General features: G+C 38.1%; 2 protein-coding genes across 2 annotated transcripts in view; one reads left to right on the forward strand and one right to left on the reverse strand.

Annotated features, from left to right (window-relative positions):
• Positions 1 to 26,936, forward strand: part of LOC139734804 (uncharacterized) — a 185,587-nt gene that overhangs the window by 64,302 nt on the left and 94,349 nt on the right. The gene's annotated exons all lie outside the window — the stretch shown is intronic.
• Positions 19,096 to 26,911, reverse strand: LOC139734799 (tetratricopeptide repeat protein 22-like). The gene is made up of 3 exons (XM_071645585.1): positions 26,674 to 26,911; positions 21,987 to 22,167; positions 19,096 to 21,140 (listed from the first exon to the last, which is right to left on the reverse strand). The coding sequence occupies exons 2-3, from the start codon at positions 22,165 to 22,167 to the stop codon at positions 19,096 to 19,098; spliced, it is 2,226 nt and encodes a 741-aa protein (XP_071501686.1). The 5' UTR covers positions 26,674 to 26,911.

Below are 26,936 nucleotides of genomic sequence, written 5' to 3' on the forward strand. Positions count from 1 at the left end.
CCTCTGGAATAACGAACCGTATTTAATTTCGGATTAACGATCCTTCCGAATAACGAACCCTGTTTCATTTTCGGATAAAGGAGCCTTCGGAATAGCGAACCCTATTTAATTTTCAAATGAACAAACCTTCGGAATAACGCCACAAAATGTTCCGATTAACAGACCCTTATCATTTTCGGATTAACGAACCTCTAGGCATAACGAACCACTAGATGAATGATGATACTGTTGATTCGTGAATGGACAGAGAAAAATAAATCGTGATGAATGAACAGTCACTAATGCCAACATGTGAATGTCCAGACCCCCTTCTTTGATGAACATTTTAAATCTTTTCGTATTTAAGCAGTGGGTATATAAAGACGAAATTTAGACGAAAAGTTTAATGACATAGGTTTATACAGAATTTAAAACTGCTGTCATGAATGTGACAGCTATGTAGAGCAGATCTATATCAGCAAGATGATGTTCTCTCTTTGAAAACAATGGTTTTACCAAGAATTACAAACAACGCACCAACGCGCGCTGGAAGATTAAATACTACGTTAGTATGCTTCATGATGATGACTACGATCGGCCTCGTATCTATACTTGCCACTAAATACAACTGTACTTAGTGGGTGCTGTTCGTTATTCATTATAAAGTAAAGAATGGCATTACAAAGTAAAGAAATTCGACATTTTATATCCTTAACTTTTCCACAGCTGCGCGTGCAGTCACCAGCTGTCCGAATTACTTCCACAATCCCCTTTTCCGTTTCTCTGTCCAACGTGTAGGCACTCTCTTTATCTCTTTCTTTCCCTTCTTCCCTTAAATTTGTTTTTTGCTATATTCCTTTCAATCGTATCCCCCTCAATTTAGTCATGTCATGTAGTTGTGTCTCTGTTCTTTGTTTCATTTTGTCTTATTTTCTGTATTATGTATTATGTACATGTACTTGTAAAGATTTATAATAAGTATTTTTGAAGATATTTTAGAGTGGTCCACAATCTACAAGCAATGCTTTTTAGTGGACCCCTCAGTTCTCATTTTTTTATCCTTAAAACATAACTTTGTAATTCCAGTATGTGTGCATATCTTTGTAAGTTTTTTGTTATACCATTGATTGTTATATGATACTTTGTATAAATGTATATATGCTTATGATTGAATTTGAGATTTACTTTGTGATATGTTTTGTGGAATGAAAGAAAAAAATGAAAATGAAAATGAAAATGAGAATGAAATAAATCAAATCAATTCAAAATTCAGAAGGTTCGCTATTCTGAAGGTTCGTTATTCCGAAGGTTCGTTGATCCGAAACACGCAAATTACCTATACCTAGAGGTTCGTTAATCCGAACATTTGTGGCGTTATTCCGGAGATTCGTTAATCCGAACATTTGTGGCGTTATTCCGGAGATTCGTTAATCCGAAAATACAATTCGGGAATAACGAACCTTCGGAATAACGAGCTATAACCTACTTAGTAGCACGTAAGGGACTATCACAATTTGCTGAAGGTCTCAAAGAACGCATTTAAGAGAAGAAAACGAATCACGTTTTACTTCCAAATCCGTAGTATTTAGAGTAACTTTACACTTCATTAATACATTGTAAGATAATGATTAATCTTCTCTTCTTTGTTTGCCAGTACAGTGTAGCGCTTTCTATTCATTAAAAAACAGCAGTCGCCATTCAGAGAGGGACGCCTCGGGACGCATGATGACGCACATTCAAGCAGAAAGCAAAATAAAATGTGATGAAATGTATGCTGTGGCGACTGACATCCAGTCGCCGGTAATCCAGAATGCGTCCGGCATGCAGGCATTCTCTACTTCATTCCGGGTCCACGCATTCTGCCTGCACTGAGAATGCCCTATTGTTACTCCCCTCAGCCTTGTAAATAGAGGCATTCCGTCGTATTCCGAGAATGGGGATTATAAAATCCTCTATTCAAGGCGTCCGGAATGCGTCCGAGAATGCAGACGCGTTACTGAAACCATTCATTCACGAAGAATGATAGCGGCCTCGTGCACCTCTACTATTGTCTTTGACCTTCAAAAGAACGACACGCCGCCCTGTTGCGTTGTGAGAAAGAAAAGTCGCGCTATATTATTATACACGTTTTGTTGCAGTGTGAAAAAAAAAATGAGTAAAAGTGTCTCTAGAAACGGATTTCTAACAAAGAGATTTTGTTTTTGTTCGATTTTTCTGTGTGTCGGTTAGTTTGTTTTTTACGACATAATACTCGTCGCCTACAGTTGCGTTTCGTACCGCAGTTCGATACATTCGTATTTTTTCTTGCCAGATTGAGACGCCAACCCTGTTGCTAGGAGGTACCTACCAAGTATACCGTCAGGTCTCGACACTAGCGGTGGCCCGGGGCCATCAAAAAACGCATGATCGGGCCACCAAGAAAAGTCGGATGTTTGCCTTTATACTTTTGGAAATGAACAGCGCTAACAATCGACTCCATAAGATGCTAAAATAAATGTCGGATATTTGTTTTTATTTTCGAGAAATGAATAACGGTAATATTCGACTTTGTATGATACTAAAATTAATGTCGGGTGTTTGCTTATACTTTTGGAAATGAATACAGTAAGATTTAGCTTCCTAAGGTGCTAAAATTTATGTCAAATATTTGATTTTGCGTTCGGAAATGAATAAAGATAACATTCGGCTCTGGTAGATGCTGAAATAAATGTCGCATGTTTGCTTGTCGCATGTTTGCTTTTACGTTCGAAAGTAAATAGCAATAACAGTCAGCTCCGGAAGATGCTAAAATAAATGTCGAATGATCCCTTTGACGTTCGGAAATGAATAGCAATAATATTCAACTCCGTACGACGATGAAATAAAATGTCTGATGTTTGCTTTTATGTTCGAATCTGTAGCAATAACATTTACCGCCGAAAGATGCTAAAATAGATGTCGGATATTTGTTTTTAATTTTGGGAAATGAATAACGGTAATATTTGACTTTGTATGATACTAAAATAAATGTCGGATGTTTTCTTATACTTTTGGAAATGAATAACGGTAAGATTCAGCTCCGTACGGTGCTAAAATTAATGACGAGTATTTGATTTGCGTTGGGAAATGAATAAGGATATCATTTGGCTGTGGAAGATGCTGAAATAGATATCGCACGTTTGCTTTGACGTTGGGAAATGAATAATAATGATATTCCACTTCGGACGATGGTAAAATAAATGCCGGATGTTTGCTTTTATGTTCGAAAGTAAATAGCAATAACATTCGGCCCCGGAAGATGCTAAAATAAATGTGGAACGTTTCCTTTAACTTTCGGAAATTACTCTCTAAAAAAAAAAAAATCGAGTGAAAATATTCACTCCTAAAAGAGTGAATACAAAAAAGAGTGAATTTAGAGTGAAATTGGAGTGAGTTTTGAGTGAAAATGTTCATTTTCACTCGTTTTAGAGTGACCTCAGGGATCACTCCAAAATCTTCGAGTGATCCCTGAGGTCACTCCAAAATGAGTGAAAATGAACATTTTCACTCAAAATTCACTCCAATTTCACTCTAAATTCACACTTTTTTGTATTCACTCTTTTAGGAGTGAATATTTTCACTCGATTTTTTTTTTTAGAGAGTAATAACGATAATATTCAACTCCGTACGATAATAAAATAGATGTCTGATGTTTGCTTTTATGTTCGAAAGTAAATAGCAACAGCATTCGGCCCCGGAAGATGCTAAAATAAATGTGGAATGTTTGCTTTAACGTTCGGAAATGAATAACGATAATATTCAACTCCGTACGATGATACAATGTCACATGTTTGCTTTTACGTTCGAAAGTAAATAGCAATAACATGCAGCTCCGGAACATGCTAGAATACATGTCGAATAATTTTCCTATCTGTAATTTGCCCGTTTGCTTCATGGTTGTGAGGGTAGCTCGTTAGCCACGCTGGTTTGTAATTTCATATACAGCCCTGTCGATTTAGAAACGCTTTGTAATACATTATAGGTCCTGCAGTATAAGATCAGTAACTTGTAATCATTCGTAGTGACGTAGAATGCGTTTGTATTGTAGCAACAGCACTGATTTTCATATTATTATTCATATCAGTTCAATTCTGTTTGATCCAAATCCGGTTATGATCGGCATTTGATGACAATTTATGGAACTGTGCAAAAGTATAGGAGACAACATGCTTAGCAGACGATTCCTCCTTTTGATTCCCCTCTCCCTGTCTCATTCCCTCTCAGCTCACTTTGATATTTCCTCTCCCCAGCCCACCCGACAAAGAAGAAGTTCGGTACAATACAAAAACAAAAACTAAACTAAACTAAAACTAAAACAAACAAAGGAACATGTGCTAGCTGAATGAATGGGAATGATACCTATGCCCCAGCCAGGCCAAGCTTGTGGAAATTTCCATGAAAGCAGAGTGGATCAGTTAATAAGTTAGTGTTGCCTGCCAGCAAAGGAATGCGCGTATGCATTCCTTCACACCCCACCTGCGTTGTAAACCACGTGTAGATATCAATTAGACAGTCTGGCCTGGGAGTGGGAGTGAGCCAGGGACATGTCTCTAGCACTAGTCTTGAGTAAAAGCCCCTTTTGAGTTCCTGTAAACGTCATATGATACTGTTTTGTCTTTCTTTTCGCCTAAAAAAAGCATATAGCGAACAGACCTCACCTCCCTGATATCACAAATGTTCACGTAGCCATGCAAGGGATTGATTTATCCCTTCTAGGCGAAAACTGAATTAAATGTCCTTTGATAGAAAATTCGAAATCTAGCATGCCTGGATAAAGACTACCGCAATGTACCAGGCCAGCTAGAGGCACGTCTTCTGTTCGATCGTTGAGCTGAGAGCTAGCGAAGGAAGCAAAACGGTGAGCTAGTACGTAGCGGCATGTACGTATAATGCACCTCACTGGTGAAAGCGTGGGGCTGATCGAATGCATTCTAGAAGACAAAGGCTGTTAATCCTGTTGGTAGTGTTACCGTTAGGTTTTAACAGACAATAGAGAGATTAGACAAAGTCACCCTCATTGTTAATGATGCATTCTCAGTTTCATTCCGGAATGCCCGGCTTTTATTTCTAGGCCCTGTTAAGCTGAGCATTCCCAAGCGACGGCCGGAATGGGTGTAGAATGCGCGCATTCTCGAGTGCATGCCTGCGCCACTGAGATAAAAGGTATTCCGAACGCATTCTGGAATATAGTTTTACCAACGAGTGGATGTCCGTCGTGCCTTGGCAGCCTTGAACAAAAGTTGTTGGGACCAGGGCTCGCTGGCCCTGTGAGAGATTTGACTTGCAACTGCAAATAAGTAATAGAGTTCTGCCTGAAACTTTGCGTTGAATTAGAAACAAACGCAAATTGGCATTGGATTAGTCAAGGTTGCGTTCGATATTTTCCCTACGAAATCGAGCGTCCGCTTAGCAATGAACTTGCTTGCAATAAAATGCAAATTTGCGTACGGCTCGCTCTCGGGCGGGAACTTGCATTTGTTGATGCTTTACCTCTCACAACTACTGAAATTTCCCAAGCTCAGTGCTTAGATTATGTGCATTATACCACACGCTATAACACATAATACCTTATGCGTATCGGGGATTTTCGGATCGATATCGGGAGTTGTAGCGAACGAGTAGCGCGAAAAGGTAAATTCGCGATTTTTGTAAGCATCGGGCAGCAATTCTACCTTCATACTTAATGCCGAATTTGGTTCGAAACTGCACTGCTGAGGAGCTGAATCATGTCAGAATTCATTTTTGCAACCTAGAAAATCAGTAAGTGTAATTTTCAGGTCAAAACAGTGCGTGGCCCCAAACCCTGTCCTATTGCCGATGGCTTCTCCGCTTTGTCTGCTAGTAATATGTAGCACTTTCTATTCCATTTGATTAGTGAAGGTTGCGTTCGATATTTGCCTACGGAATCACGCTTCCTTTTAGCAATGAACTTCCTTGCGTTTGAATGAAAATTTACGTACGGTGCGGGGACTTGCATTTGATGTTTTAGCTCTCAGCACAAGTCACAGCTGTGCTTCATAAAATTTGATCTCAAGCCCAGGGCGCAGATTGTGTGCCGAAGTATAAAAGTATACTCGGACGCTGCACTACGTACACGCACGCGTATCGGGGATTCGGATCATGAGAAGCGAGCGAGTGGCGCGAATTAAACGGTAAACTCGCGATTTTTTTAAGCATCAAGCAATAGTATATTTATGGCATTTCCTCCTTAATACTAATTGCCGAATTTGGTTCGCAGTTGCATTGCTGAGGAGTTGAATCATGTCACAATTCATTTCTGTAACCTAAAATACATTTGCACATGTATCAGTACGGTAAGTGTAATTTTCATGTCAAAACAGTGCGTGGCCCCAAATCCTGGATTGCCGATGGCTTCTCCGCTTAGCACTAGTAGTAGTCGCACTTTAGCTTTCTATTCATTACGAAACAATAGTCGCCATTCAACGAGGGACGCTTCGAGACGCATCGGGACGCATCGGGAGGGTAGAGGGAAGGAGCTTATTTTGCGGACGCAGCGAGACGGCCACCAGGTAAGCTCCTTTTCATACATGCAACGGTCCATTTGTGAGGGCTCGTCTTTTACAAGTATACTTGGGAGTTAGCCGACGCTTTGCGACGCTCGGCGGCGCCCGCCGACACGCAGTCTAAACTAGTGATTGAACGCCGTCGCTAACCGTCGCTGGGTGTCCTTTGACGTCGGAAATTGAAAGAAATTTGCAGAAGCGTCGCACCGCGTCGCTCGCCGTCCCTAGTTTACCAGGTGCGCCTTAATAAAGTACCTCGCATGTGATTGGTTTACAGATTCAAAATGGCGACCGTCAGCTAGCGAACGGCGATGTTGCAATATGGATAAAATTTCTGCATTATAACCGCGTTACTGTGAGTATTTCGATTGCAAAATGTGAGAAATTAACCCCAAATATTGCTGCATAATGTGTCATGTCATGTCAAACTTGTTTGAATATAAAAAAGATGTCTGAAATTTGGTTTATCGTAACGTTTGATCTGTGCGCGACTGCTCCACACAGGAGCTGGCATCATTGACTTCAGTCTGTATACGGAGGGGATCCGTGAAGCCAGACGCAGTCTCCGCGGAACATTCCCCGACGGACAGATACAGACCGATCTTTCGGTCAAGTTACATCGTACCTTAGATATAGATATTTATGATGAGAATAACTACTGTTTCAAGCATGTGATCTGACTAAAAGTCCCATGAAACTATACACTAGTATAGCTAGTAATCTCCATATAATACATGTAAGTAACATTTTCTGTAATGTTTGCTGCAAGAAGATTTTTTTTTCTTTGCTGCCATATCATTCAAAAGTATGGCATGGCCACTTAAGTTGGATCTGTTAAAAAAAACCTACTTTTACCACAGTAATACATGTATTTGGACACAATATGGTTTCATTACTTACAGTGTAATATGCACATGCCAATATTTATTCATGAACTCAGAGTATTAAGAAGCATATTAGCTCCCGAAACAATGCACATTGATATATACTCACTGTGATAATGATTGACTGTGATCAGTCATGACTTGATTACTTACTACTGATCTATTACAGTTATTAAAACATTTTGGATCCGATCTAGGTCATTACCAATGACTTGATGTACAAATGACATTGAAAATGTTTCATTCCCCATAACTGCAGTCATTCTTTTTCATATATTGAGGTACTTTTATATTTCTGAACTGTTATGCACAAGCAATCAAGATTGTACTGTAAACACTGTCATGCAAAGCTTACAACAAAAGACAGAAAACTACAACTGTACTTAGTCTCCAATTGCCAAAACAGGTATAATTCAGCGGATTCACATGTACAAACATGAACTCTTGTATGCACTGTATGTAAGTTTGATAAGAAAACAGAAATCATATCGTTCAAAGCCAGTATGATCTAGATGAACGATTTTCCTGCCATTCTCCATCATTGTATACTGATTATCCGGTAGTCAGTGTATGATTCAAACCAACACTGATTAAGATGCAGTCAAATTGCATTAAAGACATCATCCAGCAGAGTCCTAACCACACAAGTTTGATAAGTTTGCCACACATATTTAGATCACTTCTTTGATAGGCAGGTATGTGTTGTGTTGTACCATTTAAAGTTGATTTATTAATCTGTTCCAGCTTTACGGGGATGCAGGACTGCTCTGTTCATAAATTTCAATGTCATTGCTTGATCTGTGCACTCAAGTATCTTTTCAGTGTACGTCTCATCTCTCTGTCTGTCTGTCTCCATGTATGTGTCATAATATATTCTCCTTCTTTTTACGATACATTTGAATCATTGTTGTTGGTATGCTTGTATATGAATGTATGGCATGAAATATCCCCACATCTAGTCATTTTCTGAGACGCCACTTTTCCCTACTACAAGCAAAGTTCATATTCTTTTCTATCAATTCTTTCTTTTTTATGATGACTGAGGATCTGTACAGTACATGAAACTTGTTCTTTGCTTAACCTTCTTTTCAAGCTGTAGAACAACAACAACACCAACAACAGCACCACCCACAACAAAAGTATTGCAAAGTTACCAGTCCTGCCTGTTTCTATGAGAGTTGATGGAAGCAGTTTTAGCAGTTACTATACTTGACAGAGTGGCTATACTTCTTCTGGGACAATGTAAATTCTTGTAGACTTACTGGCATTAAGTTGCCTCGCCAGGGCAGGGAAGTTTGCGTACACTGTCATGTCAACTGTATGGCAAATCTTCAGTTGTGGAGGGACTTCGCTCCCTGACTCACGGATCAGGACAATAACATCTTTTCCTTTAAGGCTCTGGGCAACTTCCTTGAGTAATTCTGTCTTGGCATCAAAGTTGTTGCTTATGACAAGGATGTGATGGGCACACCTGGGAATGGCTTCAGTCCTTGCTTTGATGTCAAGTTGTCCAAGCTTTGAATCCCTTGGATGGTAGTAACCCTTCAGGCCAAAGACTGGGTTTTCAAGGTTGGTCAGGAGAGAATGTTGTACCCAGTTGTCTACTTCATAGTTGTCTTCATCATTGATAATGTAGAAGTCATACTCCATGTTTTGTTCCTGGGTCAGGCAGTGGTCAGGAGGATCATGGAAGGCTTGTGTGCTGTCAGTGTCTCTGGATGATTCCTCATCAGGTTCTGACCCTTTGCTTTGAGAAATTTGTTGCCAGTGTTTCTCTGTAGTTTGTTTGAATTCTTTATTTTCCTTATGCAATGTTTCAGTTTGTGGTTGAAGCTGATGTGACCTCTTCCAGAATTCCTCCATGTATTTTTGTGAAGAAGGGGACTTTCTAAATTGCCCCTTGTTGTCAGACTCACCATCTTGTCAAGGCATTGAACCACAAGCTGCTCATGTTTGCAAGGGAGCGCTGAGTGTCAGATTCCTTTGCTTGGAATGCAGGGGAAGTGTATAGAAGCCAGAATCCCATCTCACGACAGCTGAGTAAAGACTTGTGATTTGCTCCCATCTGGTCAAGATTGTCTTTCATCAGGTGGAGCAGTTCTTTTGCTATCATCAAGAGATATGGTGTCACATGACTCTTTTCTCTTTTCAACTTCAAAAGCAACCTTGTAGGACTCAATTGCCCCACGACTGTCTCCACAGTCTTTCAAGCATCTTGCCCACTTCAGATAGATCCAGCTGTGATATCTCTACCATCCTCAGTGGTGGAAGCCTGGGAAAATCTTTGCAAAGCCTCCAAAAGATTTTCACTCTCTTTTCCTTCTGCTTTGACAATGTCATTCTTTGATAGCATGTAGTGCACTTCACCGGCCAGACACAATTGCCGTGGGTAAAAGTTTTCCTCCAAAGCCTTGAGGGCATTTTCCGCAGCTTCCTGCAGGAATTCTTTTTCCTTGTTTGCTGATTGATTCTCGTTTAGCCTTTACTAAATATTCTTGCTCTGCAGTCATAGAAAGATGACTCATTTTTGAGGATTGAGTCCTGAAGGCACTGAAGTGCCTGTCATATTTTTTTTGTCTACAATATTGCATGCCTTGTTTACCCAAGATCCAAGGATTCTTAGGGTCAAGGTCAAGTGCCTTTTTGTAGCACAGTGCTGGATTTTCCCATTCTTCCTGTATTTACTTTGCACCAAGTCTGGGAGTGAGGGAGCTCTAATTGTCTCGGGAGAAAGTATTTCCCATGATGGTCCAGATTTCAGCTTTGTATTTCTTCTCCTTTCTGTGCACATGCCAAGGGCCTTCGTCCAGTAATTCCACTGTCTTCCCCACAGACTCCATGTATTTGTCAAACTCGCAACTTCTTGAAATAGGTGTGGCACAATTTCTCATGAGCTTTTGCAGCGTGCAACAGCCAGTCCCTGTATTCCTTGTCATCAAGTTTGGTCTCGTCAACAAGCTTGAGAGCGCTTTCAAAACTCTCCACTTGCTTTTTGGTGTGCTCTACCCCTGTCCAGGATGTGGCATAGATATCACAAAACTGGGCATAGGCCTGTCCAATCTTGCACCTTGCATACCGTTTGCCGTCATCCTCGCCCTTCAGTAGGTCCCTGATTCTGTCCACATAAATGAGAGCTTCCTTGGACAATCGAAGAGTGTTATATGCCTTTGCCAGGTCCTGCAATGCATTGAGGTCATCAGGGTCATGTGTGAGAGTCTCCTCCCACAGCTGAATTGCCTTCAGAGGTTGTAGTGCTCGGTAATACAGTAATGCTAGATGGGAATTGAAACATAGGATTAGATACAAGTGTAATACTATAACCTTCATCTTGAAACTGATGATTTCGCAGTAAAGATGATACCCCTCATAGGATTAAGCTTGCAGTTCAAGTTCTAGATGTTAAGATTGCTCCCTATACTCAGAAACTCATATTTTTTCAGATTTCTTCAATGATTTGATTTCAATATTTTGGTATGACATACAATCGTATGCAACACTTTCACATTTCTGTAACAGCACACAGATCATGGTTCACTTCCTATACAGTGTATGTATGCACCAATCTGCTTTATACTGCCTCATTCATGTGGGAATGGATTAAATCTTCAAGTGGCTCTTATTTTTAAAGACACAAAGAATGAATGCATTCCTTTTAAGACCATTAATCTCTTCGTTCGCACCTATCAGTTCTATATATATACAGTTCCTTAATAAAAAGTATGATGGTATAGATGATGAAAATGTCTGACGTGCACAATACATGTAGATCCCAGGTAAACAATCATTGAACTATGTAACTGCGGTGTTAAATCACACTATAGTGTGCAATACCTTGGAAGTTGCGAATAACATTCCGGAATCCTTCACTGAAGAGCCCAAGGGTAAGAAAATTTTCTTGATCCTTGATTCGTTTTTCAATTCCCCTTTGGTCTAAGCTGGTCAGCAGTCCCTTGTTGACATTGAGAGATCGACATTCTAGGAGACCAGGATGTATCTTTTGTCTGTCTGCCATCATTTTCTTCAAGGGAAAATGAAGAGAAATCCACTTATCACTAAAAAGGAAACCATAAATCGTGTGTAGCTCTGCTGTAGAAGAGTGTTTACAGATCAGATCCAATGCAGAAAAAAAAAGGCCATACTGCACTGGAGACACTGTGGTTTGTGTGCACTACCGTCCACTGTCGTCATCAGAATGAGCCAGATCAACTCTTAAGGTTTGATGCTATTTATTATTGTCCATGGGTTGATGATCATTCATGGGCTTTGCCATGATTGGGCAATGTTGGTGGAAATAATGATATTTGTTTTTGTTATTTTTTTTCCCAAAATTGTTTTTGTCATTGTTTTTTTTTCCAATTCGAAATTTAGATTCCTGGGGAAGTTCCACCTCTATTTCTCTGTCATTTTACTTCTTATTAGTTGATGTTAAAGGTATTTGCCCATCATTATTAGGCATACTGTCATTAGTTGAATGTCTATCATGTTATATTTGGGAAGCACCAATTTGGCAAGCACCAAATTGGCATAATTGCAATACCATTGTGTTTGACGTATTACATATTAATGACTGTGCTGAAATGTTAATGCGTATTTAGGACATTGGTGACGCAAGCAGCTTTCCTCGCCCCTTATGGGTGGGAATCTAGTACCAGGGGCATAAATTTCGTACTGCATTCAGTGATTTTACTCTGTTATGAAATGGCTTCAAGAATGTGACCAATCAGAAACGCTAGAAATGAGTCACTATGTGTGTGCTCTGTATTTTCTTTATACTAACATTCATGGGCGTGCAAAAAGTGTGCAGCAAAAATAAATAAGTAAATAAATAAATAACTGCACACCCACTGACGTCACAATGTACGTATGTACTTAGGAAGCACACACTGAATCAGTTACAAGCACGCGATCAATCACTTATTTTACAGTAAACAACTTCTAAGCTTCCATGTTCAGTGTTTAATTGGAACAATATATCCTCGCACATCTTAACTTTTGAGCAAGGTCTACATTTAGCCGACCAGTATTTACCCATAGTACTTGAGTAATAGTTCATAGACCCATTTTATGAATCAAATAATGCACAGGATTAAGTTTGTGACATTTGTGGATATCCATCTGAGTCGTCTGGTGCGTAGAACTGTTAGCAATCGATTCCCGAATCCCCAATTTTCCAAGTAGAGTGCCAGTAGAGACATCCTCATGAGGTTTGATGCCACAGATCCAGCACACCATGGCATCTGTCTTTTTGCCAGATCACAAATCATCATGATTTTTTTTTTTTTGTATTATGTTTTCATTCCATAAATCAGTGGCATACCCTTTTATAGTCAGCACAATAAAGGAACAGATTGCAGAGGATGACAGTAAGTGCTCAGTGAAGTAATTATGGAAAGCATACAATGTGCATGTGGGAGCACATCAATATTTACATCGTCCTACTTTTCATCCAAGTAGATGGATGTGTGGTCTCATTGCCAGGAAGTGTTGTTCACAAAGAATTTGTCTTTGACCTGCCTCAAGAAGATGCTTACATTCATTGTCTGACTCTACCCCCAATTTTTTTTTGAACACTTAAAACTGGGGGGGGGGGGGGACCCCACAGGGCTGCTATCAAGCAATTATTAAGTAGAGTACAGCTACCCATAGTCAAATCATAAAATGATGAACAGTTCAAGTTACTTGTGTGGAGGTTACAATTTATTAGCACTGAATCTTTATGGGTGTGACAAAGTTGACTGTATTATAGAAACAGTCCGTACCAAGCAGCCTCTACGAAGCACTTGTAAGATCTGCGACAGATGCTGTATTAGGCTCATTAATTCAAAATTCCAAAGAGACAAGCCAAATATTGGCAAACATGTACAGATGCAATTTGCATTGTGGTGATTGGTATGACCGGTATCATACACAGGCTCCTTGATATTTTGAAACAACAATATTTTTTTTTGAAGAGTTCCAAAGTTGGCAGATGAAATTAAGCAGTTATTCTTACCCATGTGGCAATCTGGGAAAATGTATGTATCTTAGACATTACCTAGTTATTTGCATCGCCAGTTTTGTGGTACTCTATTTTTTTCAGTGTAGAGAGCCAAGTGTAGAAAATCAAACTGTTTTCATTCATTGAAAATTGATGAGGATTGTGAAGTTAATTTCATGATGAATGCATATTGTTGCACACTGTAAAAATGCTTTAATTAGGCTTTACATTGTGATGTTTTTTTGTTGAAATATACAGAAATTAAAACAAAAATACAAGATGATACAGTCAGAGAGATTTAGTGACCTACAGACTAGCTTTTGCACCTTCCATCATTATTATATTGAATTACTGTTCAGTATAAAATGTTCAAAGAGAGCCATATAAGCCGCGGTCAGACTGGCAAAAGATCAGGAAGTTAAAGATCGCAAAGTTTGGGCCATTGGTATGCGTGCAAGAAAGAGTGCGCCGTCCAATGGCTAGTACACTGTGACATAACAATGCACATCTGTACATGACAATGGCCTCACACTTCGGAGACACCGCCCGCAAACAGATCGAGAAGTTTCATTGGAATTTTCGCCGGAAGTTTGCGGTCACACTGGCAAAACTTCGATCTCATATCTTAAAGATCACGATCTTAAACTTCTCGATCTTTTGCTAGTCTGACCGCACCTAATGAGTGCTCAGTACAATTCCTTGAGGCATTAACATCAATCAGATGGAGTTTTACAAATCAATATTACAATGTATGGTACCTGTATCCTACAGTAGGAGAAATGGATGCAAGCAAAAGTTAGATTAGGGAATGACAAAATTATTGCCGATTTTATGTTTGTTTGATTACTGTTGTTGTTGTTGTTGTTTTTGCTTTTTTTTGGTGGGGGGTCTGTAATGCTGAAAAACAACAAAGTGTAGCCCAGATAACACCAGTTTCTTTTAAAGTAAGACTGTTTATTACTAAAAGCTGGTTGTAAGCTCTTTTTTAGATAATGTGCTAACCCTCACAATGAAAGCTTTTCTCTGAATTTGCACCTTTAACTGATGTAACGATTCTGAAACTTTTCTTTTTTATTCTTACTTGAACTCAAATGTCAACACAGGAAACATAACTTGGGTTTTGATAGATTTTGGTCATAAATTGATTACAAACAGTAGGTGATGTATTTCAGTTAACTCTTTACGTGCCATGTTCGCACGCCTGACTCGGTCGACGGCGTGCCAACTTCGCATATTCTGCTCAAACGCGCAAACCCGCCCAAATCGATCAATAAATCGCCAAATGCCGCAGTACAATGAAAGCGTTTCTCGTGTTCCCATTCCTGTTACACGTAGCATGCATTTTACGTTGAGATTGACTATCAGAGATTGTTCTCTTTTTGAATTTTGAGTAAATTCTAAGTTTCTGTCACTGTTTGGTGTGGAAAGGTCATGTCTCTACAATAATGTAGGTACTGGTCATTTGAAAGATAAGCAATCATCAATTTGTTGTACAATTTACATCAAATCTAGGCTTGGCATTCTCTCTACTACTTTATTCAGTACAGGTCCAGGGAATAAAAAATCTATAAAAGTCATGGCATATTTGAAATAATTACCAAGGCATGATTACTTTGCAGTCTCAAAATAATGTGACACACAGGGAGTTTACACCATGGCACATAAAGAGTTAAAGTTTTCTTAGAATCAACACAAATTGTGGGATTTTTGTGTGCATGATTAAATGATGTGATTACTTTTGTTTCTAAGGTATTCTGGATAACAACAAACATTTACACAGCTAATATGTATAAGTTTTGTACAGTGTATAACCAAATCTGCTGTATAGTAAATAGAAAAAAAAATCCATATACATGACAAAATAAAAGACACAGCTATTTGCTGAGTGAATATTATGGCACAATTAGTTACATTACTAAACAAAATAGTTAAATATTTCTAAATTTATCCATATGGTATATGTGGTAAACATACATCCTCTTCTAAATGGTATCTTATAACCAAATCTACAAAATGTTTATAGATAAAATAAAGCAAAACATTTGACACCCGACAAATCAAGTGACTTAGATACAGGTTACATACCAAAATTTCAGCATGATTTAATTTCAGTAGCTTACATATATTTAATCATCTTTTAAAGCAATACATTGCAGAGTTCAGAAAAGATATACAGCGTATATATTGAACTATTATACAAGTTATAACCAAATCTATTTGATGTTGAGAAAAAAAACCCCACCCAGTAATATGACACAACAAGAAACATCGATACAGGTTACATATTCATTATTTCAGCAATTTGATGTTGTTTTGAAACTTATTATCTTTCAGAGCTATTCTTCAATGGTTCTGTCACTTACACTCATCTGTTAAATGGCATTGACTCCATCTAAAAACAATATGTAGGAGAAGCCATTGATACTAGATTAAGACTCTTTGGAGATACAGCTTATTATTCAAGATTTAGAGCATGACTGGTTTTCCTTTTCAAACTGAATGACTTTTTTTCAAAGCTGCTGTACTACACGATTGGTACAAATATAGAGCCCTTGTTAAAATGGTATACAAAACCTTCAATTGTATACTTTTTTTTTTTGGGGGGGGGGGGGGCAATACTCGATAACCGCATGATTAACAAGAGACTGTCATAATAATACTCGTGATTGCTCATTCAATATTTCATCAAATTTTTTTTTGTTTTGTTTTGAAACTAATTGACTAACATTGGAAACAACTGCACTCTATGTGTTCTACTTATTGTGCATGCTTCGGTGTATGCAGAATACATATTCAGTAAAATACGTAGTAAAAAAAAACCCCTCAATTTCATGTCGAAATAAAGAGACATACATCCAGGTAACATGTGCATATATTCAAGCTTCAACCATGATTTGTTTTCGTTTTAAAAACTAAATAATTATCTTTCAAAAAATACTATATTTTTGAGTACACATATAGCCAATAAAATGTTAAATGGTATCCCTATTAAAGCTTTAAACAGAATGATTATCTACAGTTTCAAAGCTGTACAACATGTTTCAGTACACATACACAGACCATAATTTTCATGGTAACCAAATCTAGTATAAATAAACATGTCAAAAAACAATGACCCAATTATATGACGGAGCAGGAGACTTATGAAATTTGGTACATATACAATAGATCAACACAATTTGTTTTTAAACCATTTGATTACCTTAGTTCAAAACTGTAGAACATGGCTCAGTAAGCAAATGCAGCCTATGTTAAATAATATATATATATATATATATATATATTTTTTTTTTTTTTTATTTTGAATTGAATTACTGGAACTGCACTGGTCTTACACTTGAGACACAGTGAACAGTTCCAGCTGTTTATTTCAATATATCACATTACATCAAATCTGTACATGTATTTAACACACACACAAAATACAAACAAGCAAATTAACAAAATACAAAATATGATATAAGGTTGGTCATTACAAGAAAGTGTGTCGGCATATTTACATAAAAGAGAATTCTCTATAACATGTAATACGATAGAACCGTAAAAACTGCATGTTCCAGGGAAAAAAAAAAGTGTCAATGTAAATTCGTTTTTCAATGGAGATAGGACACAAAGTACTAATGACGAAACTATTTTGAAGGCTATAAAACAGCGAGGTACAAAGAGCAGAAGAAGTAAAAGAAAAGAAAAAGAAAAGAAAAAAAAGGGAAAGGAAGAGACTAACTACTGATTGATAAAAGATAGCACAAAAAATACACTGGTATACGAGCATGACCTTTCTACATTCAGTTTTATAACAAGTACAATGTTCAAAGTGTGAGTAAACTATTGCGCAGTAATTTTATGGGAGCACAAACACAATAAAAGCTGATACCAGAGGTAAAGCAAATGTACACTTAGAATTGATCTGCCATGCATTGAAAGCGAACAATGTAAAATAACCTGATATGATACTGACAGTATGTTAAATATGTGGGGAAAGTAGAACATACAAACATGGAAATGTTACACAATCTTTTCAGCAATATTTATATGTTTCTTCAATTAAAAAATGGCTATCTTTCAAAGCTGGTCAGTATGATAACATACTCCATAAAGAGCTAATGATGAATCTTGATTTGCTTATTACATGAATAAAATGACAAAATGAGAGACATACACTCTAGATTCAGGTGACATTTATCTGTTGCATTGTAGCCAAATAGAGAACCAATTACAACTATGAAATACAAAGAATTTGGAAAGGAATTCTTCACCTACATGAAAAGTGCAAACTGTCCAAGATATTGTGTGGCCAAAACACAGAAATCTGAGGAGTATGGAGTGCTGTTAGAGGGATTGTATAGTTTTGGTTGAAACCTAACTTTGCGTTTCTAACATTTTTTTTTTTTTTGGAGAGAGAGAGATAATGAGAAACTTCTTATGAAACATGAAAGAGCATGAAAAGTCAAGGGAATCAACATTTATTTGAAGAAAATTGGTTTTGGAGTGGCTGGGATACCCAAAACAGAGCAGTCCTAACAAAAGGTGGGGTCCACCTTTTATAAGGATCACTTTGTTTTACTTTGTTTTCAGTTGTCTCAGCCATTCCAAAATTGATTATCATCTAGTAAACTTTGAATTCTTCTAAGAATGGTGTGGTCTGTATTTTTTCAGTAGTTTCTTAGTTTCTCGCAAAAAGTTAAAAGCCCAATCCTGGTCTCTGCCAATATTGTACCAACCCTGTAAGTGAACAGCTTTTGGTCCTGTCAAAACAGCCTCATCTGTTCCTTATTCAAGACTGTGAGGATTGAACAAAAAAAAAATGTATAAAAGAGACTTCTGGTATGGTGCTAACTGTCTTGTAGCGGCTTCTCTTCTAAGGTGATAGGGTGGAATGCCTGCTAGCACAGGGAGCAGGTGGATGGGGGTTGGTTTCAGGCAGCCTGTGATGGTGCGGAGAGCAGAGTTGAGTTTGGCATCCACTCTCTTGGTATGGCAGCTACGCCCCCAGGCGTAAAGGTACATGTTACTGTCATATTATTCAACAGACCTTATGGCCACTTCTGTGGGAATTGTACAATCTACCACAGGAGGACATGCAGTCGTTGAAAATATATCAAATTTGTTACAATGTGTTATGCACAAGCTGATACTTATTCTTGAACTCAGTAATGCACAGCAAAACCCTTTAAGAAACAGTGCATAGCATGTGTGTATATGTTGTACTTTTTTTCTGTATTTAGATTTGAATTATTGGTGGTGACATCCAATTTATAACATTATCTTAATATGCACATGAAAATTTATCTCTAGATCAGTAATTTTATGAGATGCTCTACTACAGGCCAATTTGGTTTTCCCTAATTGTTTCTTTTCTTTGTTTTTTTTTCTGTTCACTGTCAGGAACTGTGAAAGGCACTTATTATCTTTCGAGCCTTCTTTAGAGGTTGTAGAGCAGTTCTGTCCTCATGAGATCTAGAGATTCTACCCTTTCCTCCTAGCTTTTCGTGATGCTCTTATGTTCTATCTATGTAACTGATTTTTTTTTTTGTGTGTGTGTGTGTGTGTGAAGGCCATTAATGGTTCTTATGTTGTTTACATTGTTTTATGTTGTAGCCACGTTTTCCTCTTGATAGGGTTGATTCAGATCAAGTGGGCTGATGGAAGCAGTGTTAGCAATGGTAAATTTAAGAGTGTTCCATGCTTCCTTTGTTGGAGCATTAGAGATGCACTACCATGCGTATTCTTGAGGTCTTGCAGGCATAAGCAGCCTGGCCAGGGCAGGGAAGTATGCGTACACTGTCATGTCAACTTTATGGCAAACCTTCAGTTGTGGAGGCACTTCTCTCCCTGGCTCACGCATCAAGACAACAATGTCTTTTCCTTTAAGGCTCTGGGCAACTTCTTTGAGTAATTCTGTCTTGGCATCAAAGCTGTTGCTTATGACAAGGATGTGATGGGCACACTTGGGAATGGCTTCAGTCCTTGCTTTGATGTCAAGTTGTCCAAGCTTTGAATCTCTTGGATGGTAGTAACCCTTTAGGCCAAAGACTGGGTTTTCAAGGTTGGTCAGGAGAGAATGTTGTACCCAGTTGTCTACTTCATAGTTGTCTTCGTCATTGGTAATGTAGAAGTCATACTCCATGTTTTGTTCCTGGGTCAGGCAGTGGTCAGGAGGATCATGGTAGGCTTGTGTGCTGTCAGTGTCTCTGGATGATTCCTCATCAGGTTCTGACCCTTTGCTTCGAGAAATATCTTGCCAGTGTTTCTCTGTAGTTTGTTTGAATTCTATAATTTCCTTACGCAATGTTTTAGTTTGTGGTTGAAGCTGATGTGACCTCGTCCAGAATTCCTCCATGTATTTTTTGTGAAGAAGGGGACTTTCTAAATTGCCCCTTGTTGTGAGACTCGCCATCTTGTCAAGGCATTGAACCACAAGCAGCTCATATTTTTCAAGGTAGCGCTTAGTGTCAAATTCCTTTGCTTGGAATGCAGGGGAAGTGTATAGAAGCCAGAATCCCATCTCATGACAGTGAAGTAAAGACTTGTGATTTGCTCCCTTCAGGTCAAGATTGTCTTTCATCAGGATGAGCAGTTCTTTTGCTATCATTGTGAGATATTTTGTCACAGAACTCCTTTCCTTTTCCATTTCAAATGCTACCTTGTAAGACTCAATTGCGGCATGATTGTCTCCACAGTCTTTCAGGCACCTTGCCCACTTCAGATAGACTTCAGTGGTTTCTTTGCTCTCCTCAAAGGAGGAAGCCTGGGAAAATCTTTGCAAAGCTTTCAAAAGATTTTCTGTGTCTTTTCCTTCTGCTTTGGCAACGTCATTCTTAGATAGCATGTGATGCACTTCAGCTGCCACCAAAAGTTGGCGAGGGCAGAAATTGTGCTCCAAAGCCTGGAGGGCATCTTTTTCGGCTTTCTGAAGCAAGTCTTTTTGCTTGCTTGCTGAAGATTCTATTTTGGCTTTTTCAATGAATATTTTTGCTCGGTAGTTGTAGAAAGATGACTCATTTTGTGAGGATTCCAGTGACTCATTAAAGCAGCTGAGTGCCTCATCATTTCTCTTTTGTCTAAAAAGATGGGCACCTTGTTTACCTAAGATCCAAGGATTCTTAGGGTCAAAATCAAGTGCCCTTTTGTAGCACAGTTCTGGATCTTTCCATTCTTCGCTGTATTTAATTTGTACCAAGTTTGGGAGTGAAGGGAGTTTTGATTGTCTCCGGGAGAAGGTATTCCCCATGATGGTCCAGATTTGAGCTTTAAATTTCTTATCACTTTGTCCGCACATGGCAAGGGCTTTGTCTATTAATTGCTCTGTCATTTCTACAGACTTCATGTATTTGACATGGTCAGCTGTTCTTGCATAGGCACGACATAAATTCTCCTGAGCTTTTGCAGTGTGCAACAGCCAGTCCCTGCTTTCCTTGTCGTCCAGTGTGGTCTTGTCAACAAGCTCGAGAGAGCTCTTAAAACTCTCCACCAGCTTTTTGGTGTGCTCTACCCCTGTCCAGGATGTGGCATAGATATCACAAAACTGGGCGTAGGCCTGTCCAACCTTGCATCTTGCATACTGTTTGCTGCCACCCTTGCCCTTCAGTAGGCTTCTAACTTTGCCATGGTAAGAGAGGGCCTTGCTGGAGAAACGAAGTGTGTTATATGCCTTTGCCAGGTCTTGGAGTGCATTGAGGTCATCAGGGTCGTGTGTTAGAGTCTCCTCCCACAGCTCAATTGCCTTCAGAGGTTGCGATGCTCGGTAATGCAGCAATGCTAGGTGGGAATGGAAGAATATGATTTAATGTATGTCATGCTTTTGCAACCTTCATTTTGAAACTTATGATTTCATAATAAAAATGATTCCTCTTGCAAAAGTAAGTTTACAATTCAAGTGGGATTAGATTGCTCCCTATACTTCATCATTTCTATCAATTTTCTGGGAACTCATGTACTCACTCATGAAAATGGCAAGAATATGCCTGCCAAAATATCAGGAGTAGGTAGGCCCTTAAAAGGGACACATACATACCTAAGAAAGAATATGTGGTGCATTGTTAACTCAATATCCATATAATAGTCAAATACTTAGAAGGAATTCATTTCAATATTTGTGTATGATAAGGAAAACTTGCCCGTTTTTTGGTGGCATCGTCAAATGTGGATTAAATCCTCTTCTGTCAAATAATCCAATCATTTTGAATAAATAGCTTCATATGTAATATTCATTGTTGTATTGTTTGTTCTTTTTGAAATTATATTGAAAACAAAAACATGAAATTGGAAATAAATTTGATATGACTTGATTTGTTGATATGCCTACCAAGGAAATTCATATTACACTGCCCAGATTCATCTAAGTTGAAACAGAAGATAGATTCATATGTCTCTTATTACTTTAAGGCAAAAGTAATTAATACCTGCGTTACTGAAAATACATTGTAATTTCTTCATTTACATTTGTCTGTTGTAACAGCTCCTTTGGAAAATGCTATAGAATATTATATGATTATGATAAAAATGCTTGTTAGTGTGTACACTGACCCCCCCCCCCCCCCCCCTAAAAAAGTGTGTGCAAGTATGAGACAGTAATGTTCAATGACACAGTGCATTTTACAATACCTTGGAAGTTCCGAATTACATTCTGGAATCCTTCACTGTAGAGCTCAAGGGTGAGATAATTTTCTTGGTCTTTAATTCGTTTTTCAATTTCCCTCTGGTCCATGCTAGTCAGCAGTTCCTTGTTGACAGTGAGAGACCGACACTCCAGCAGACCCGGGTGTATCTCTTCCTTGTATGCCATCTTTTCCATCAAATGAAGAAAAGGAAAATCTCAATTGACTGTCACAGAATGTGGGTCACAAATCTGTAGGTATTTGATATGTTTATGTCAAAAGGTTTTCTGGTCTTATAAGAAGTCATACACATTTGGTGATTTCAAGTTCAGAGCTAATACTGGCTGTGGTGTTTGAATATCTCCCAAACAACTGCCCTAAAGTCGCTTTCTAACTTGATGTGAGTAAGGATGACTTGAATTTGTGAATTTAGATGTGGATCCTGCATCCACAGTCAACCTTACCTAAGTTGAATCGATTTGGACTGAAGAAATATTTAGCTTCGACCTAGAGAAAATTTGATTTATGAGATATTTGAAATTGATAGAGTATTGGTGATAAGCACAATCAGGGTATGTAATCATGACTTTCTCACTTTAAAAAATTGTAACTTCTAAAAGAATGCACCAACTGACTTAAAAATTCACATGCAGCATGCTAAGACATCAGTAATCACATGTGGTAAGACAATAGCTAATTTCTTCTCATTTACTGTTAATTATTTAAGGTTAATTACCAAAAAGTCCCCCCAAACCCACGTAATGCATCAAAAAAAAGCGTTTTACAACTTACGTAAAATCAAGATTTGAGGTCCATATTTTAAGTCTACCCCTATGTGTTTGGTATCAAATTAATGGATTTTTTCCTGGCATTGCTTGCATGCAATAAAAAACAGTGGTTCTTTCAGCTAGAGAAAGTTATAAGGTCTGAAGTCCCATCCTGGTAGGAGTGTAATGCTAGCTTATTTTTGTGACATTGTGACCTTTTAACCCATGCTGTACAGCTATACATGGAGAAACAGCTTATTTTTCTGCTTTTCCTGAAAGTACTGAAGACACACTACAATATGGTGCGCTGTTTGCCAATAAATGTTCAGCCAGTTTTGAGTTTTGAACCATTTTCAAATGCTGAGTAAAATAAGTGCAGCCGTTTTTCAGTATTTTCAGTGAGGTATATCCTAATTTGACCACTTTAAAGATTCTTTTCCCCTTATTGAATATCCTTGTCTTTTTAACCATGAATTGTGCATATGTAGAAATCTATTGTGTGAAAATTTTAGCAAATTTAAGCAATAGGAACTTATTTTTTTATATTTTTACAAATTGCTGAGCATAAATAAGTGCGATACACACCCATGTTATACTGCATGAAGGTCATATGATAAGTGTTCAGTGTTCATATTTCAATGCTTGTTCAATTTCTAAAGATATCATAAGCAAAAACATATTATTTTGGCTTAATATGTCATTGTTTGACTGTCACAGCTTGGATATCAACTCAAGTCATCATAAATCTCACATTCATTCTTCTATCTGTGTTTACAAATATGAGAATTGATCCAAACACTGTGCGCACATTCAAGGTCAAACTGTACAGATAATTTTTTGATGAAAAATATAATATCTTCCAAAGTACCAGCCCTAATTTCATAAACATTTGTAATAATGGCCACTATATGTCTGTTACCTATTCCTGAAAGTTTCGCCTCTTCACTCTTTGGCAAAAGTGAAATATGATAAAATATGTAAAAGTGGTTTTATTTGAATTCAAAATAATGCCTACAAAATTGATCATCCATTTCGAGAAGTGAAAATATGAAATTCATTCATATTTTGTGATATGTCATGGCTATGTGCTGGTGGTGAATGAAAGAGATATTTATCAGGAATATCTAACAGCATTATCAGATGAAAAAAACATTCTCCTTTTTTTTTAATGAATTTTTCCAATATATTAGTCATTTCAATGTAATTCGACACCCCTAATTTAAATGCTAATTTATGCACAGTTTAATGCAAAATTTTGACTCGTTCTTTACATGAAATGAAAATTTGAACACTCAGCTACAACAAACAACAAAAAAAGCATTTTCACCAAGTTTTTTCATTTTTGCCCTGTTACACAATTGCATACCCTGATTGTGCTATTGACCTATTAGGAAAGAGGACTTGAAAAGACCTCTATCTTTCAATAGGTGATTATTTGACTTTAATGCAAGGTTAACTGAAGAGCAAGGTTGACTGTACATAGACATGTTAACACCAACACCAAACTCCTAATGGCAAATATGACAATTCATAGGGGCAGCTGTGTGCCAACTGTAGGCCAAATGCAGGCCAACCTTCTATTACCCAAGAGTTGGTCTCTTGGTCTCTCTTGGTCTCTTTCTTTCTCTCACACTATTTTTTTTTTATGTTGCTGAACTATGCTGTGATTTATGCTTTTTGAACAACAGTGCAGGTAATAAAAAAAAAACAAGAACAACAAAAACCAAAGCAACAAAAAACACAACAAAACAAAACAGCGGTGAAAATGCAGGGGACAAAATGTCACAAATAAAAATCTCGTAGTTGAAAATGTTATGAGTCAAAATGATGGGTAAAAGTGTTGGCTGAAAATGGAACAGGTAGAAATGCCATACGTCAAAATGTCAGGGACAAAAATGTCAGGGGTAAAATGTTGTGGGAAGAATATCACAGGTAAACCTGCCAGGGGTACAAAATGTCAGGAATAAAGATATCAGTGAAAAAAAAAAATGAGGAAATGTCACAGGTAATTGCATCAGCAGTTAGATGTCAGGAGAACAGTATCAAGGGGAAAGATGTCAAGGATTAAAACATCAGGAGATATGTCAGGATTAACAGGATTAGCAGTAAAAATGTAAAGGAAAATGTACCAGATGAACATGGCAGAAGATATCATGTATGGACCATAATTGTAAACTTAAAGAGATCTCGTTTATGTGTAAAAAGTCAAGAAGCAAAATATATGCTGGCAACTATAATGTTGTCCATAGCACTAACTTCTGAAGATTTAAGGACTGGTTCAATAAAGTTTCTGTTTTCCCTATTACATTACTTTTTCAAAAACATAATATGTTTGGAAGGTAGTCAAGAGTAATTGTAAACATATCAGCAGTATAAAGTGTAGTATACATATCATGCAGAAAAATCTCCAAGCAAAAAATAAAAAATGGATCTTAGAGGTATATAAATATGTGACCCAACAATAAAGTGTGTTTATGTTCTTGTAGTGGGAAATGTACGTGTTTGTAGTGATTGGTTTAATCATGGAGCTACCAAAAAGATGGAGTAACAACGGTTGGGGTCCTTTTGAAGTGATGCTCGAAGCCGACTCGTAAAAAATAATCCTCGCTAAGCCCCCGTGAGCGAGAGCGATGACAGATGAGACAGTGCGTACGCACAATGACGTCATCCGCAGCGCGTTCGCAAACTGGTTCTTACCATGGAGTTACCTAGCTCCATGGTTCCACCATGAACGTCAATGCATGGGACTACACAAACTGCAACTGCCCCGTCGACTTCGAGCATATTCGATTTAACATGATTCTGAATTAATTATAGCTACAAATAGTGAATCTGCAGTGTAACAAATTGTTTAACATGTCATACCGTCGTTTAGTATGTAAATCACGATATGATACGACCGGCATGTAAACAAACACTGCACTCTCGACACGATCAATAATGGCCGTCACGCTGTCCCGAACAAACACAAAGACAAATAACAGCTGGCTTCACAACGGTATAGATAAAATGTACGCAATTGTACGCAGTCAACACTTACTAAGATTGTAGTTTCAAATGTCAGCTTTACGGACAGATATTGAAATATGTGGAGAAATGTGAGGGATTTTTATTAAGAATTTTATTCTTAGGGTATGTACTTTACCACAGTCACAAAGCATGACGACAATACACTGTACAGTACCTTCGCTGTTCATGGGCCAATTCAGTTCGTTCAAAGTGCACTGCACTCGGTATCTCCTCTGTTTTGCCTGTGGATATTATGCGCATGCGCGTGGTCTTCAGCAAAGTTTTGCGCAGCCATATGTTGTTGCAAGTCGAGTTTTCGACTCGATACAGCACTATATTGTATGTGCAATGTTGGTGAGTATGACGTCATTTTTGCGGCTCGGAGCATCGTTTGCCAAAGTATCCCCTGCGGGACGAGTTAAGCCGTCCCAGCGAGTGCGGTGCTTTGAAGTCTGTCAGAACTGACCGCTCGTAGTTGGGTTACGTAATATTGGTGGCCTTCGTTGTTACTCCATCTTTTTGGTAGCTCCATGGTTTAATAAAGCATAAAGTGTATCTATAGGGGCTTTACAGTCAAATAGTCAAGTAAATGCTTTTGCCGTGTCCACAAATCATTTCCATGCTCAGTGAAATCAGCCCGTAAGCCTGATGTAGTTTGATTTCCTTTTATACACGTTGCACCTTCAGCTATCACATTCAAAAACACATGTGCACTGTAAAACAAGCAATTCTTGGAAAGTTTGATGTTATTATTGTTGAAATATGTCAAAGTATGTAATTTACTTTGTAAAGCACACCTAGCATGCATTTCTTTGCATTTCTCAAAAAGATGATTTGAAATGGCAGACAAATTGTGCAAAGAAAACGAATCTCATGTTGATAAGCTCCCAAACAGCGAAAAGTAGAAACTGTTTTTACCTTGTCTTTGCCTTGTTATGTGTAGCTCCTCTATAGAAGGGTGTTTTCAGATCAAAGTCTATGTAGCAAAAGCCACTGTTGAGACACTGTGGGTTGTGTGTGCTTCCAGCCACTCTCGTCAGCAGAATGAGTTAGATCAACTCTTACTAGGTTTGATACTATTTACTGTCCATGGGTTGATGCTCGTTCATGGGCTTTGTCATGATTGGCCAGCGTTTGTTGAATGCTATTGGTTTGTGTTTGCATTTGTAAATTCTATTTTT

This window comes from Diadema antillarum, unplaced genomic scaffold (assembly GCF_040938485.1).
Source record: "Diadema antillarum isolate AM-2024a unplaced genomic scaffold, OU_Dant_1.0 seq00000547_RagTag, whole genome shotgun sequence".
Lineage (NCBI taxonomy): Eukaryota > Metazoa > Echinodermata > Echinoidea > Diadematoida > Diadematidae > Diadema > Diadema antillarum.

Excerpts from the sequence above, each read along its gene's own strand:
- LOC139734799 (XM_071645585.1), bottom strand. The coding sequence starts at position 22,167 with ATGGCATACAAGGAAGAGATACACCCGGGTCTGCTGGAGTGTCGGTCT. Across the intron at positions 21,141-21,986 it reads TGTAATTCGGAACTTCCAAG|CATTGCTGCATTACCGAGCA; the intron begins GTATTGTAAAAT and ends ATTCCCACCTAG.